This window comes from Schistosoma haematobium, chromosome 3 (assembly GCF_000699445.3).
Source record: "Schistosoma haematobium chromosome 3, whole genome shotgun sequence".
Taxonomy (NCBI): Eukaryota; Metazoa; Platyhelminthes; class Trematoda; order Strigeidida; family Schistosomatidae; genus Schistosoma; species Schistosoma haematobium.
In genome coordinates this window covers 18,022,652-18,040,647 of record NC_067198.1, presented here as the reverse complement: position 1 = coordinate 18,040,647, position 17,996 = coordinate 18,022,652, and the positions used below count along the sequence as shown (strand labels likewise).

The 17,996-nt window shown below is 29.3% G+C and overlaps 1 protein-coding gene across 1 annotated transcript in view; it reads right to left on the bottom strand.

The window, feature by feature from the left end:
* The window catches only part of MS3_00005150 (uncharacterized protein), a 37,337-nt gene extending 19,983 nt beyond the window's left edge, over nt 1-17,354 (bottom strand). Inside the window, exons 1-3 of the mRNA XM_012936686.3 lie at nt 17,273-17,354; nt 6,253-7,814; nt 1,931-2,962 (exon numbers count right to left, since the gene is read on the bottom strand). Of these exons, the coding sequence (XP_012792140.3) occupies nt 1,931-2,962; nt 6,253-7,770 (2,550 nt within the window). The 5' untranslated portion in view covers nt 7,771-7,814; nt 17,273-17,354. The remainder of the gene's footprint in view (nt 1-1,930; nt 2,963-6,252; nt 7,815-17,272) is intronic.
* Nucleotides 17,355-17,996: the final 642 nt, after the last annotated feature.

The following is a 17,996-nucleotide window of genomic DNA, read 5'->3' as shown; positions in this document are numbered from 1 at the left end:
TTAATCAGTGTGTAGTGTTGATTAGGTTGTGTTGATATCTACATTAGATTAGCTGACTTTGGAAAGTTAGCTTTATCATGATAATACATTTCGCGTCTTACAGATCACTTAATGGTTAAATATTTTCCAATAAAGTAAGATAATAAATTGAATGAGTTTTGTTTACTTGTCTTCATAAGTAGAGGAAATTAGACATTTTATGCATGAAATTACAGCTTTATCTGATACATTAATCTTAAAGGTATTGTTTTTTAAAGCATGAAATTGGAATTCATTATTTTTCACTAAACAACATCATTTACGGAAGTCATGACAGCGACACAACAATAGAAATATCTTTCTGTCTAGTTCCCTATTCTTAAACTAATTTATATAAAGGTCAATTTTTAAAAAAATTTCTGAGTCAATAATCAATTGTTTTTAGGCCTTATCAACCGTAAATAAATATATAATAAATTTAGTTATTATAGATCTCTATCAATAAAAGTAAACCAAATGATTGATATTCTATTTCCATCGGCGTTTTAATGGCGTTCTCACAGTAAAACTGTCTAGCTATTCTTATCAAAAGCATGACATCTCACGCTAACAGCATTTGAATGTATGTATTACATTAAACACTGAATAATCGTATGTTTTAAAAAAATATTAAACAAAGACTAAAATATAATAATATTGAATGAATGCATAGGTTTATAAGGTCTTATATGTTCTTAAATTTCGCTTTCCTATTATCGTATTTACCAATGATTTTGGCGTTAGTAATCACTTAGTATCAGAGTGGGTTGGAGAATGCTGTTCGGCTGCCTATGCTCCATTAGGAGTAACAGGCGTAAGTAAGTAAGTAATTACTTAGTATGGTTCATAAGGGCTTAATTAAAAAGAGAATAGTTTACATTATAAATTGCTTAAAGCTTAGATCATTTATTTTGAACAACAGTTTAGTCTAAGATCACAAGCTTAATACTCTACTTTTTCATTTGTAATTCTACTGAAGATATAAACTTCAAAGTGTTCCCAATTAATAACTTGAAGTTGTGTACTTAAATGTTTGATTTGTACGGACTTGGAACAGAAATCGTCAGAATTCTACATAAAATACAAGTATCAATGCCAAGGTTGGACTTGATAGTTTCAAATAGATTGAGTATTGGGTAGAGTTATTAATAAATCTATTGTTAATTATATCCCAATGATTGAATTCATGAGTCAGTTGAAACTAGACCACCATGGAAAACATGGAAGTACTGGTTGGTCGTTTCGTCCTAGTATGGGACTTCTCAGCAATTCGCATCCACGATCCCACAATTGTGGATTGGTTGAAGTTAGACATTGAAACCGTTGGATGTCGTCTCAGTGGTGTACAGGTCAAACATTCACGCGAGACTGATAGGTCCTGCGTTCGAATCTTGCGAAGCGGGATTGTGGATTCGCACTACTGAGGAGTCCCGGTCTAGGATGAAATGGCTATCTAGTGCTTTCAGGTCTTCTATGGTGTTCTAGCTCCAGATGACTCACGAATTCAGCTATAGGATTACTAAAATCCCTACAAAACCCTTTCTTATTATATCCCAATGAGTAGTCAAATTGTATTTCTAATGTTTCGTGACTTAATGTATGGTACTTCATCCGAGTAAAGAAATAATCGAAATTAAATTAACATAAGTTTAAATGATACAAAGGAAATAGTGAAAAATACTCTTAGTACAATCGAAATCATAATAAGTCTAACCCCATGAAACTTCAGAAATACAATTTGTCTACTCACTGGGATATGACACATAATAGTTTCAGTTAAATATTCTAATATACACATCAGTAACTTTTGATAATATATCCTTATAAATTTGACAACAGATAAGTTTTATTCTATGATAATGATGATGATTAATACAAACAATACCATTTTTAATACTATATTTTAACTTACTTCAAATATGTAATCCCCAAAGAATTCCGGTCTACAATCATTTACATCATCTATTTTAATTATAACTGTAGCTGTTGATGATAATCGATTGATTTTTGCATTATCACTTACAATAATATGTAATTCATAACAATCTATTATTTCTCTATCTAATTCATTAATTAATTGAATATCACCATTTGGTGCTAAATTAAATACATGATCCATATAAATTGATTCTTTTTCATTTCTACTATCATTTTGTTTATCATTATTAATATGATTAGTTGCAACTGTTGTATTATGATTTTTTGTATTTAATGAAATTGGTTTATTTGAATAAAATGGAATTTGACTTTTTAATTGAAAAGTTACTCGACCATTATCACCAGCATCTAGATCAATAACATGAACACTGCCAACTATTGTACCACGTAAAGAATTTTCTGGTAGATTGAAATGATAAATGAATGACTGATCCGTTTTTTGGCGAACAGAATTAGATGATGATGAAATTGATTGATAAAATACTTTTCTATGACTCTCTGAATTAACTGGAAATAAATGAGCAGATTGTGGTTGATTAGGCAAAATAAACATGGGCGCATTGTCATTCACATCAAGGATGTTGACTGCTATCAATCGATTTGATGTAAGCATTGGTGAACCTTTATCAGAACATTGTAACAGTACATTGTAGTATGGTGTTGCTTCACGATCAAACGATGTTGAATTTTTAGATTCTAGTCGATAAACAACCCATCTTCCTTGACGAAAGGAACCAGTATTCTTTTCGTCGTCATTATCATGTCTGTGAGATAAGAATCCGTCATGTTTATTATTAGTGTTCAGATTACTTTCTTGATAGCGTTGATCACTTAATTTTGGTCCAGACATGACTTCGTATAGTGTCAGATATGTTGTATCATTTAAACTGCAATAAACGTCCGAATTTGGCGATGTAGTCAAATCCAAATCACGTACTGTTATTAAACTTATTAATTGCTGTTTACCTATAGTATTTTCTACTAGTGAAAACTCAGTATTTCTCATCTAGGAAAAGAAAAATAGAATCATTTGAAGATGGACATTCATATATTTCTTTGTTACACTACTAAAAAGGTTTATAACTAATATGCACAATATATGATTACATTAAAATTCACTGCCGAAATACAATGACTAACAGCATATTACTGAACTGTTTTCTGTCTTTGCAGTGTCTTTGTATACGTTGATACGTTTACTCGTTGCTTAAGAGCTCAATAATCAATTTATATATATCTTACGTAGTTTTCCAGCGATTTACCTCTTTTTAAAAATACTCAATAACCTAGCCACATATTAATTGAATATTATTAGTACAATTTTCATAGTTGTAATTTTCACGTTTAATTTTACTAATATATGTATAAGTAGTATTTCATTGCAGATAATAAAATCTGGTTCGCTAACAATTCTGTTTTATTTTGTTACCATTTACTTGATACAGTGAATAAACTGATCATAAATATGTAAGCAGATTTTCATGAAGAAATAACCATCGGGTAAATTGACAAAGTATATTTGTTTCTTAGAATTGACAGCATATTTGATTGTCTCAAGAAGTTCCTTCATCAGAGACTGGACTAAAATATTGTTTTACCAATTACAAACAAACAGTAAGAATAGTGGGAATGAAGAAACTAGGTGTCAAGTTATAGATACTAGAGTGAGACTTTGATGAAGAAGTTATGATTAGACTATTTTGATAGTTTTATGGATCTTGTCCCAGGTATGATACAAAGATTTTTCTAGTTCAATCATTTAATTGTAAATAGAGAAAACAGTAGTTGAATAATAAACATAGGTGAATTACTAATCAACCTATTGATAGTTTTAGTAATGCAACTTCTTGATGATGTTAAAGATGGTACGAAGTTAAGGATTGATTGAAATTTAAATCAATCTGATTGACGTCAAGTAGAGAAGCATGAAAATTAAGAAACCTTAAATATTCATTTTGTTTCATTTTACCTCTACCATGAGGCAAACATTGAATATGATTTCTTTGAGCTTTTAGTTCATATATCTAACATCAACCAAATATATGAACATTATCTATCAGCGTTAATTCTAACAGTTCTTCCTAATTTTAAATGATTCTCTAACAAACGTCAGTAAAAGGTTAAAATCTACATAAAACTGACCCAAACGTCTGCAACTTGATAGACGTATCTATAGCTTTAGCAATAGGATAAGTCTATTGTCTACTTATAACCAGTTTTGCCATAAAGAAATATCTAAGATTAGGTATTCAAAATTTGGTTTACATTTTCCGTAAAAGAAAACGTTACACTTAGTCTTTGAAGTTGAAGTTCTTTTTGAGGCTTTTTGAGGCAGTCCTTCAAATAATTAGTTGATTATTTACGAAATTAAAACTAAATTTTGAATAAATTGTTTTCTTCTCCATGTTCATGGTTGACTATACTAGATGATGATTTGCGGTGTTCAGTTATAGCTAATTATAATAAGTTTATATTTTGTACAGCCCCCTTTATAAATACTAACTCTTCTTTCCTTTATGAAAGCAGTAAAGTTAAGCTTATTTGACGGACGTTTTATTTTTATTTATAGCGTTACAATCATGTCTTTTGTCTTGTCTTTATGCATATGTATCTGAATGAAGTTATTGCTTTGGCATCATTTGATTGTTGTCATAGTAAACTATTATTGAAATGCCTACATTGTTCAGTAAATAAAATATTCAATTTTTTGTATTAAGGAAAGCGAACTGCTATATTTAACTAAAATTCATACAACTCTCACTACCCTGATCGTCACAACAACCTATTATTTACAACCAACTTAATATGCTCCATTTTTTAACTTACTTCCTAAACTGTAATTTTTATCATTTTATTGTTATTCTGTAACCGTTAGCATTATTCATTTTAATGAATAACTTTTATTGACAATCTATATTTCAAAAACTTTCACTGTAAGGATTATCACCATTTATGTATTTATTTGTTGAAACACATGAAAAATCGTGTAAGAAGGTACCAGCAAAATATGGGCCATATTTTATTTGGTTTGTATGAGGGCTGGAGTACTGCCCTCAAACCGAAGCAAGTGGTTTTGTTAAAGGACTATGCTCCGAGCCTTCGGACTAGAGGTCTAACTTTAGAAGACCCAGTTTTATGGTGGCCGGTGACCAACAATAGGTTCAAACGCTATTTGTCCTTCATAATCCTGAAGCTCATGTGCACAATGGGTTTAGAATCAATATTTTGCAAATCTACCAACGCCGTTAAAGCGCCAGAAATTCGCTTTTCGCCCTCTCGATTTCGTAAAATCACCCTACGCCGCAAGAGATCAGTAGTGGCTGTATATGCGTGTTCATGTGAGAGCGTTTCGAGAGTGAAAACTAACTTTTAGCACCCTCAGACGTACCAGGGCTTTTGTGAGCCGAGTTTTCTCATCACCATGGTTTTCAGTCTATTTATTAAATAATATTAAACAATATGATTATCATATTCACCTCTACATTTTCACTATTGTCTTAGCACTCATATGTTTCCCAAATACCTTTGAATACGAGTAAACAATACTATTACTTGAATAGTAATGATTTAATTATTTTTTATTGAGCGGACACACATTATTGTAGAACCACGGTGTGAAACTAAAAAACAAAGTATTTCCATGTCTCTACTCATTTCTCTATAAATGACCCGATGGAATTTTTTTTAATCGTGTACACCTTTTGTTGTAAATCTTAATTGTTTTCCTAGATGATTATAAATAAATTTTATTCATTATTCTTTTTTTGAACAGTGTTTTTTCTATCCTAATTAAATTGGTAACACCAGCGATCTATTATAAACCTTTACGTACAAAATGTATCTTTTGTTCAGTTTACTGATTTTAACTCAAAGACTTACTGAATCTGTAAATATCATCATCATGATTTGACTTGATATTTTTAAGTAGATTCAGCATTACTTAAAATGCCAATGATAAGGTACTTCTTACCTTCATTGTTTTCTTACCCCCAACTATATGCTCCTTCATTGAGAAGTTACGCAAGTATATAAGTAGTAATTGATGTAAAATCTACTATATTTAATTTCTAACGACAACGAATTTAATTATCACTCTTCAGTTGATTTATTATGGGGTCTAATATATTACAATAACTATGAAATTAAAATCACATGATTTGAAGAGTAGATTAATGTTCTTTTTTTGAAGATTCTTCTTATGATCTTAATCAAATCAATCTAATCTAAACCTGAAACCTGTAATTATTTTTTAATAAATATGTAATCAAGTGAAGTTCATTATCACTTGTAACTTACTAAAATCATTGGTTTATGATCATTACAATCTTGCACTAAAAGATGTATCCATGCATCGCTACTTTTACCAGCACCATCAGTTGCTGTTACAATTATAGTTAAATTAGCTTGATTTAAATCTTTCAAACCAAGATCAGTTAAGTAAATATAATCTCCAGAAATAAAAATTCTTTGCCTTAATTGTTCAAAATCTTGTGTTTGATCATTTAAATGATATTTTATCCGACCATAATCACTTTCTGCTTCATCCATATCATTTGCATTTAAACGTAATAATTGTCTTTGATTAGTACATTCAGGAATTTGAAATGTATATTTTACAATTGTTCTACCATGTTCATTATTTTCTATTATTTCATTTGATTGAAATGTAATTCTTTCTGATCCCATAAACAATAAACTACCAGTTGATAATTCTGTTTCTAGTTTATCAGCCCATAATGGTGCGTGATCATTAATATCACGTATTATTATACGTAAAATTATTTCACCTTTTCTTCCACCAGTATCTATTGCAACAAGACGTACTGCATAACGTGATACTTGTTCACGATCTAATCTACCAATAATTTTTAAACATGGTATTATAGGTAATAAATCTTGATTTATTTCTTGATTTAAATTATATGTATAATTAATATCATGTATTCCTTTATTACTCATATCTTCACATTGAATTCTTGATCCTCTAAATTGTACAATTTCAAATAATTGTATTATTTCCATTTGTTTAGTAATTGGATACAATTCATATTTAATAATACCATTTTCAATAGAATCTATATCATTAGCTATTGGTAATGGAATCATTGTACCAATAGGACATTCTTCTTCAATTGTTATTATTCTAGGATGATTATCTTTATCAGATATTTGTGGAAAATATGGTGAATTATCATTGATATCTAATAAGGTTATAATTAATTCAATACATATTAATTCATTGTTATATTTATTATATTCTTCATTATTCATTAGTTCTTCTTCATCTTGATCATGATGATTTATATCATGATTATTCATTTTATATGCAGCTATTAATAATGTTATGGTACATTGTTTATTTGTATATTGTAAATCATTACATATACGTTCACGATCTAATGGTACATTAAATTTAATAATACCATTAATTGAATTTAAATCAATAATATTTAATAAATTATTTTGATTTCTTTGTTGATATGCTGTTAATAAATTACTACTTATATCTAATATTTCAAAATTCATAATTTTTGAAGTAGTATGTTTATTGAATTCATTCATTGATGTTTTTAATTGTATATTATAATTTTGCATTATATTACTTGTATTAATTAAATCTGTATTAATTATTGATGATTCTTTCATGGTTAATAAAATTTGATATGGTTGTGTTAAATTTGTTTGTCTATTATTAATTTCATTCATATTCATTAATTCATTATATATAGATTTATTATAACATGAATGAATAAAATATAATAAAAAAATCAATATTTGTAAATTGTATCTATGGAGTTTCTGTTTTATCCACATTTTATAGATTTAAAATAATATTTTTCTTTTTTTTAATTTGTTTCCTGTAAATTAATTGAAATAAACAAATATTAGTTTCATGCAATTAGTTCCCTTTAATGTTATTTAAATAAAGCAAGAACAAATATTGATACACAATAATATGAATTCATAATAGTTCGAGGTTTTTCGTCAGCTGCTTACAACCAAATATGTAATAGAAGTTTACATTGAGATAAGAAATAGTGTCAAACAATTGACATAAATAAATGTAAATAACTGGAATGACAAAGATATACAATGATTATCGACGTATGATTTTGGCTGTGTGATATTTTACTGAATAGCGTACTAACGATTTTTTGAATAAATTTTAATCACCGTAAATAGCATACTTTTCTTTCCTCTTTAAAGCAGTAAGTAGTTGTATTGTAGTATTCGTTTACAATTTATTCAATATTGTTTTGATCAAGCTAAAACACGTCGAGTATTTTTTAAATCTTGGACGGTGACACCAAACAAAAGCGAAGATTTACAAAATTTAAATTATGAGAACCTATTTACTTTTTGCTTAGTGATAACACGTGATGATAATTGTTTTGTTAAGCAAACATTTAAACGGTCATCTGATATGAAAATGAGAATTCATTTGAATACAACCATCAAAACTACTTATGCCTTATGAATACTAATAAAAAATACTACCACCTTATATATAAGAAAAAAACAATTACGTACTAAATTATTTCACGAAATGCTTCCAAACTTTTTTGTAAGCGTATTCTAAAGGTATATAGTTTTTAAATCTAGTGATATGAAACAAGAATCAAACAGTTCTGAACTATGTAATCTAGGGTTTCGAACTATGAATTATGATTGATTGACGAATCGAACTCTAGGAGTCTGGACTTATGTCTGAATTAAATCAAGTTGATTTGAAGGTAGTGTACTTTTATAGAATCTACTTCTGTGAATGAAGACAAATAAATTAAATTACCACTCATTATTTAAGTCAATTTACTTAGATTAAAAGACAGTATTTCCCGTGAATAAAGAAATACTTGTGATCTTTTGTTTTTTAACAGTATATAAAATGGAAACATTCATTCGTATGACGATTATAAAATCACATCATGATAGGTCTCTCATTCTTGTCTAGATTTTAGAAACAATTGATTATTAGAATTCTTCGGAATGATATTATAGTAACTTAGAATATGGAAAGATCTTTATCAATAAATAATATCAATTTAGTCAGTCAACTTGTTTACGAACATGATATATATAAACATTTATATATACATGAAAGTAGTATATATTTAAGTAGTTTTGATAAACATTTTGTAAACTTTTAAACCTATTCCCGTCTTCAACTGATAGCAACAGTTTAAAGCTGACTTATTTCTTTCAACACTCTTTTCGATAATATCATTTAATAAATGAAGTTTTTAATAGTACTCAGTAATGTTATGCTTTTTATAATGATTTCATAAGCAGTTCATACATTATTTCATACTTTAGTTGATTCCCCCATGGGCAGAAATTGTTTATAAGTGTAAAATTTGTTAGCAACTATGAAAATATATTAACTGATTGATATTATAAAATGGAATTCATTTCATATTTAATTCCATAGTGAATATAAAAGATTAAATATTGTCTTTAGTCAGTAATCCAATAATAAAATGAAAACGTTTAACCAAATTAATAAATTTGAACACGTGTTCTATGGTTTTGTTAAGTGAAATTTGTTAAAAACTAAGCAATATGACCATTTTATTTGTTTATTCTTTAGATTTTTTCTAAAATTTCACTAAGAAGGTGATTGATACTTTACAAATCTATAGTTTAGTATAGAGTGTACTTCAGAGTTTAGAAGAAATTACGTATTTGTATCTGTAATATTGGAGTATAAATATTTAATGCTTTTGGTTAAGATCATAAACCGGTTGATGTTAGACCACCATTGATAACCTGGAAGCACTGGACAACTGTTTCATCCTATTCAACTCACTAGTGACTAGCTTCGTGAAGGAATTCTCGCAGTTCTAGTGAGAAACAGTGACAAGTGGAGCTAATCCACGTGTAGAGTAGAGACAGATATCTACCTCAGTATAATGGAAGATGATCGCGCAATTTTGTGGATTATTTAAGGCTAGAGATTGACACCGTTGGATGCCGGCCAGCTCATTGGTCTATAGGTTGAGGGTTCACGCGTGAGACTGGAGGTTCTGGGTTCGAATTCCGTGAGCAAGATAGTGAATGTGGACTGATGAGGAGTCCCATAATAGGACGAAATGGCCATCTATTGCTTCCAGGTTTCCAATGCCGGTCTAACATCAATCGGTTATTGATCTCAAAAACTTAATAATCTCCACAACCCCATTCTGATAAATATTTTATGCCTTTGTTGTCATAGTGCACAGAAACCAAATATTTTGATACTGCATGTGGGAATACTTTTTTTAATATTTGGATTCTGCCAAGACTAGAAACCAGGGTATATGATTCATTCTATCTGAAAATAATTAGTTGAATATAATGTGTCCACATTTCAGTATTCTAAAGATTTACTACAAATTTTAACTACAGTCAATATAGAGTAATCCACTCACAGTCCAAGTGCACTAACAACGACTTGTAAATGAACGCAATGAAAGTAAAAACCTCTGAAAATTAACAATATATTATACACTTTGGATATGTTAGTGATTTTCTGAGTTCAGAATCATGCTAGATAACGTGTCCATTTCTAGTGATAACCAACAGAGTCAAGACCATGATGAAAGTCGGTATTGAGATCCGAATTCATTGGACTGGAAGTTTTCAAATTAGAAAAAACACATGTTTTGGATTTCGCTGATCGTCCAGAAGTTTTATTTGAAACAGTGTTCACTTTTCAATTTAAATGAATTTATCTGCCTAGAGTTTTATTATGTATTATGAAAAAGTCACTCTCCTTAGATTATGTTACGCTTTCGTAGTGAATACTTACAACCTAGAAAATAAAGCTTCTAAATTTTTGTCAATCGTATACTGCGTTAGATGATAAAAATTCAGCCTACTAAGCGATTTCTGAACATTTGGAAAACATTTTCATTTTCACCACTTGTTAGAAACTAATTCAAGATATTTAAAGCGAAACTGATATGAAATGACTGTCATTACATAGGTAACCTAATATACGATAAAATATTTGACATTGTTCACCATACCAGATAATGAAATAAGCCTCATGTGTAAATAAGATGGCCACCATCCATCTTTGTTTATAATGTTTGTAACTTAAGGCAGTATCTTGGCAATCCGCGCAAAATGCACATATGCCAATAAGAGACCGATCAATTACTGTCCTAAACATCAATGGGAAGATTTAAACAAACAATACAAAATGAATTAAAAATACACCTCGTTTCACAAGCTAGTGGCTATCCTTACTTACAAGGTGGATGGTTTTGACGCTGTGGATATATATTCCAGAACAACAAGAAGTGATTCACAGTTAAATTATTTAGTTCAGAAAACTCAACAATAAAAAAATATAATTTATAGTTAGTAAGAGGCTTTTATGTAAATAAACTACCAAAGTTATACATTTCTTCCTCACAGTTGAAATCACGGGTCAATCTAATCTAGAACACTATTGAAAATCTGGAAGCATTGGATAGCCATTTCGTCTTAGCATGTGACTCCTCAGCAATGCACACCTATGATCTCGCAAGTAAGACTTGCACAAACTACCTTCATTTTCACATACAAACGTCTAACTCCTAGACCACTGAGTCTACATTCAATGGTATTAAAGTTTAACTTCAGTCAGTCCATTCATTCTTTTTTTTCTAAGAGACCATTTCATTTATAATTTATTTGATCGATAAATTTCAACCAACATAGTTGATACATTTTCTGAACTATTTCTTCATTATCAAAGAATGTTTGAAGTCATAATCAAATTTATTTTATGAACCAAGAAATAAAATTATGTAAAAAAGAATGATTTATAAAACATCTTTGGATTATTTTCCTGTCTCCAGTAGTTCGTTATATTTTGTTTTAATTGAAGAATCATAAAATTTTGTTAACATATTCTTTCTTTTTTTCAACATTTAAAACAATTGCTGATAATATCTAGGTTACAAAACCTTTATCAAGTTTTCAGTGACTGAATTAATCAAAATGCTAATAAAATTCACTTTACATTTTAGTACAAAGCGTTATTGTTATTTTTCAGTTTCATACTTTTGGTTGTTGCTATGACAGTAGTCAAGGAAACATTTTGTGACCGAATCATAAAACGTAATAATTAAAACATAAGTTCAATAGGTTGTCATTGTCTCAGTGTAAGACAATATGCAAAACAATATTAGTCACCAAAATACTATCGAAAAACAAAACGTAAACTCTTGTGTATGTGGACTGTTGAGATGTCACACAATAGGACGAAATGGCCATCCATTGCTTCCAGGTTTTCCAAGGAGGTCTGGCTTCAATCAGTTCATGGTCTCAATCAAAATTTTATTTTATTTTCTCAAGGCAATATCATAGTATACTGTGTAAAATTTGAATTTTCTGTTATGAGGAGAGAATTGAGTAAAATTCTGAAGTAAAGAGGATTTAGGAACCGTTTGTAATTTTTAAAAATACTTCGTCAAGTGATCCAATCGGATATTGGAGAATAATACTTGACAAGGACACTGTTTAAAACTTTTTCACAATCTCCTCAAGCATTTCAAAACCGAAGCTACTGCTAATGATTACTAATAGAGACCTTTTGAATTACCTTATATTTTACGAACGTTTTTCAGTACTCAGTCACATGCTTGAAATTTAACCAGGTTTTGACTCTTGATATTTCACATAACTGGCACAGTTTCGCTTTCATGCATATAAGTGAATTCACGGGGGTGACAAAGCTTTCTAACTACAAAAAAACATGTAACCTCGTAACCAGAGAAAACTTCACGTACTCAGATGTTTCCGAGTGTGTCGATAAAAACTGTACACTAATAAGCAAAATATTGACAAGTTTCCTTGATTCACACATGCCAATGACCTTTAGCTTCTCTTATCATTATTTTAGCTAGGTCGTTAATCTAACTCACATTTTCTTGATTTGGCAAATTTTCATACAGTACTCAATAACTTCTTCACCGATCTAATTATTTATTACTTATCTGGTACCGTTCTTCTCCAACTCTGTTTTTATGATTAAATTTTTCTGTAGTGAATTTTTTTAATTCTCATTAGTAGCATGAAATCTATGTGAAACAGTATGTATTAAAATCTCGTCTTGTAACTTCTGTTATAATTGGTTTATTCAAAGTGGTTACGGTGGGCTAAATGAATGGTATTTTTATTTCACCTGAGAGTTAAGAAAAACATTCCAATGTCATTTTGAAAATTAACTCTATATCATATGTAAGTGAATTCTAATAAATTTTATTGAATAAACGTTAAAGAAGGCTTTAATAGATTTACGTAATTTTTCCTCTTAAATAGGTTGACGTTAGCGGAACTCCAATGTTCTTTGAATTACATAATTCATTTTGGCTATGTTCGGTTAATCAAAAAATTTTCAAAGATATAGGCCGTTTATTATAATTTCATATTTCTTGATGTTTTCAAAGTTTATGCTTAATGACCTAGAATTGTTTTGGTTATGTAGCGAAAAAAATGCTGTTCCACCTTCATGTGTACCGACCTTCCAATTATTGATTTACAAATATAATAAAAAGTATTTTAAAAACTTGTGTAATTGAGACAAAATGTATTTATAGGCCGGGTGAATAAACACCACACACCAAAGCTCAAATACAAGATAACGGTAAAACTTTGAGTGATAGATGTCGACGGATGAACACTATCCGTCAGAATTCAATTCACTTCTTATCTTCTCACTCAAATAGCAGGTTAGGCTCAAACATAGAAAATATGTATATCAGTATCGGATATCGAGAGACAGCTCAATGCAACAAATACCTGCACTACATTTTTTGTCTTCTGCCTTCAAAAAGGTAATACTGATGATAATCACTTATCATTAGAAGCAGAGATTTAACTATTTCTTAATTAAGGTAGTCCAACAATTATACAAACTACTTAATACCTATCCTGCTTTTCAATTTTATTACATACGTTTCAAAAAGACTAATGAAATATAAAACAAAAGATCTACTAGAAACAACAGAAATAAACAACCAGGATGAAAAGGAGAAAAAAACAAAATTTTAAATGTAACTGACATAAATAAGTCAGCTGTTATAACTGTAGTTTTTTAGCACATAAGTAGTCTAAAATGATTCGATTCCATTAAACAATAATAGAATGTCCATTTTTCGGACAACTTATTTACTTATGTTGACTACTGATTTTTTTTCTATAATTTAGGTTCAGTCTACTATCATAGTATTGAATATTATCTATATTTTATAGGGTTTCATTATTTTATGTCAAGGTCTACATGTATATTTGTATTTTGTTTTTCATTTAGGTCAATAATAAAACGAAAAAGTAAGTTTGTTGTTTTTATTGTATGAATGGTTACTTAATTATATGACATTTGTAAATGTATGTTATATACAGAATATGTCAGTGTATGGATTAGTCATCAAAGTATCATAATTACACAATTAAGATAGGACATTAAATGAAAGAAAAAGTGATGATCTGGTCAAGGCTTCAGTATTTTTAATTTATAATAATTTTATCTAATGGTAAAAGACATAAGTTTATTTCTTTTGACTAAAATATCTAATCTCGTTAAACTGTCAAAGATAGAAATTATTCAAGTAATATATAATGTACTGTAAAACAGTTCTAATTTTCGTTCAGTAAACAAACAAAAGTAGAGATTTCTAGCTCAGGTGGATGATTTTGCGAGAGTTTTGTTATCTGAGCTGGATGGTTTAGTCGTGGAGCTTTCATCGTTCTTCTGAACAATGACAGGTCAACAAGAACCAGTCAACATCGAGGTGTACAGGATAAGCTGTGAATCACATAAAGAGAAATTCGAACGCTTCACTTCTATATGAAGTTTGTGTTGATGATATCGTTCAGAAGGACGATGAAAGCTCCACGACCAAAACATCCATCTCAGAGAACGAAACTCCATCACAAACTAAAGTAATTTTATGTAAACAAATAAGTAGAATCTAAAACCTTTAAAATGAAAAATAAATGGATATAGAGAATTGCTTCAAACTTTTTTTAGTATCAGAAGGCGTTTTTGGTGATTGTAGTAATTTCAATAGTTGAAATGGAAAACCATGATGGTCTAGCTTTAATTGACTCATGATCTCAACTATTTAAATTAAAAAAATTATCATTTCATTAATCTCTAGTGTTTAGGCGTTGATCTAATTAAAATTTATTATTAATTAGAATTCTGTCAGTAGTGAAAAGTTGTTAGACAATATGATACTAGCCACGACTAGATAATTAGCTCTAGAAGAAATCAGTCATAGCTCGTCTAATATAATTTTAAATTATCTAACATTAATGGTGAGTTTAATGTGTTGTAATTACATGAGAAAAATTAGTGACTTCATAATAGCTGATGTTTGTCGTTAAGCAAACCCTTATATTCGATGGTTTTTTTTCTGATTACCTTCACTTAGTTAATACCGAATCAATTACAATTCGAAGCCAAATTAATTAGGCTTGTTGCCAAGTTTTGACTTTATTAACAGAATATGGTCGCTTTCAAAAACAGAACCATATAGCATTGGTTGACACAAAGTCATCTGATATTTATTTGTAAAATACAATACATGATATATGCTTATAATATCAGTCATTTATGAAGTATATCTGGCTTTCAAATAAATGTATCACAGCTACAAAGAAAGTCATACTTCGTTTTATAGAACAATAATCTTGCAATAATGGATAATTATTCTTAGTTATCCCATGACTTAAAAAACATTTATGACGTAAGGTAACACGTAATCAATACTTTTTTGACTAAATACATATAATAAATGGATTCATTTCAGGGTTTAAAATAAAATTAAAGTACCGTTGTTTTATATTATGCTTTCTAATAAAATTATAATGCACAAAACTAATCACAATGAAGTGTATGTATTTCCCAACACCCTTTCAAAGCTTTCAATGTATTATTTCTATCCATTCACTTTGTTCTTACTTGAGTCATATCAGTCGAATTTATTTAGAAATCATACATTCATTCTTTCTACTGTTCTACGAATGCTTAATTTACAGTACATTTACTAATTTGAGCACTAGTGCTTAACATTACTATCAATTGTTTAGTCAATACAGGTTAATAATTACTGATCGTGAGAATGGCTTACAAGAATAGTTTGATATATAGAAATATCATGTCTAATTCACTTTTTTCTAATAATATCAGTAAAATCTTATCAAATAGACCAAAGAATTAATAATAAACGCATTTACGCAATGCTTAATTTGTTTAAAACTATCAAGTCCACCGTCGGCATTCAAACCTATAGACCAAAGGTTTGGTTGAATAAATGCTTGCAGTCAAAGATATATTCTGTAGGTTACTAGTATTTGATCATAGATAACTTCGAAGCATTATTTGTACGTTAGAACCATCAAGTGAACACTGTCGAGCTTATGCGCGAATTCGTAGCTTGAGATAACATACTGACTGATGAGGTAGTGAGTCATTATCGGTTGATACGATCAGAAGATGTTTCAGGTGTGGTAGAACATCGAATACCTTGACACGTAAAAATGGCTGGTGTTAAAGTAAGTTGGAAGAAATCTAGATGTCAAATCAAAATTTGACATCAGCCGATGAAGTCACTGCCTGGCTCAACTATTAAATTTACTTTAAATTTTAAACAGTGATAGATTCATTATAGATTAAAATTGATGAACCAAATAGTAAGAGAAGAGCTATCAGAACTTATGAAACTAGAAAAAAGTAACTTTGTCGTCAGTTTTTGTTATTTTATTGATTACGACTCGGAATGAATAACTTTTATTATTCAATCAACTATATTCTGGTTACACAAAATTTCTTAAGTGACTAATATTTGAAGTATTCAGTTGTATTACAGCTCTGAACGTATTACATAATACCTATTACTTCATATTCATTGATTGATATTGATATTTCATTTTATAAACTGACAACAATATTCGAACAATATTCTTTTTTCAATTTGTCAAACAAATATATAATCGGAGAAGGGTTTTTGTGGATATTATAGAAATTTTGATAGTTAAGATCATGAACTGATTGACGTTAGACCACCATTGAAAACCTGGAAGCACTGGACGGTCGTATCGTCCTATTGTGGGCCTCCTCAGAGGTGCGTATCCACGATCTCGCCTCACGAGATTCGAACCCATGACCTATCGGTCTCGCGCCCGAGTGCTTAACTACTAGACCAGTGAGCTCGCATCTAACGGCATTAATGTTAAAATTAATGTCTAGCTTCAATTGACTAAACCAATATAACACAAATAAATTTATATTTAATGTCGTAATCACACACAATAAAAAAACTTAATATTGTAAACTTACATTATTAAAAAACAGATATTAATCGGTATACAAGTAACGATTGCTACATACAATTTAATTCCATATGTATTTTCTATATGTGTACTTCAAAAAGGTATTTCGGTAACATATTTTAACAGTTGATACGCAGTTATAATTATAATTTATTAGGATTATATAATGCTTCAAATAAGAATTTAGCATTAAAATACTTTATATGTATGTCTTATTAACAACTGTGTGTTCAGTTAGGAAGCTTATCCAAGTTTAATATCTTCATTTTATTTGAGATTAATTAATTGTAACTCTTTTTCGATGATAGCTACACATTTATCATGTTTATTAGCTTAGATATCCTCATATTGGTCATATTAAAAAGTCATGTAAATAAATGATAACCAATAGGGATTAAATAGACATTCAATATTCTTTATGCTAAGTTTGCGTGTATGTTTACGCATATATATATGCTTGTGTAGTATCTGTCGTAGGGTATATATATATATATATATATATATATATATATATATATAATGTGTTTATATGTCTATAATAGTTGTCATGTTTCGTAAACAAAATCACTTAGACACTGCTCGGTGGACAAAATTGATAAGAAATAAGAAATTCCTAAAAACAATGATAATGAATAAAATAGTAATTCAGTGAAATTTCTCGTAAATATATTTTAATTAATTTGCTATTCAACTAAAAAGTTCTGGTGACAACAATCGAAATACATTCAAAT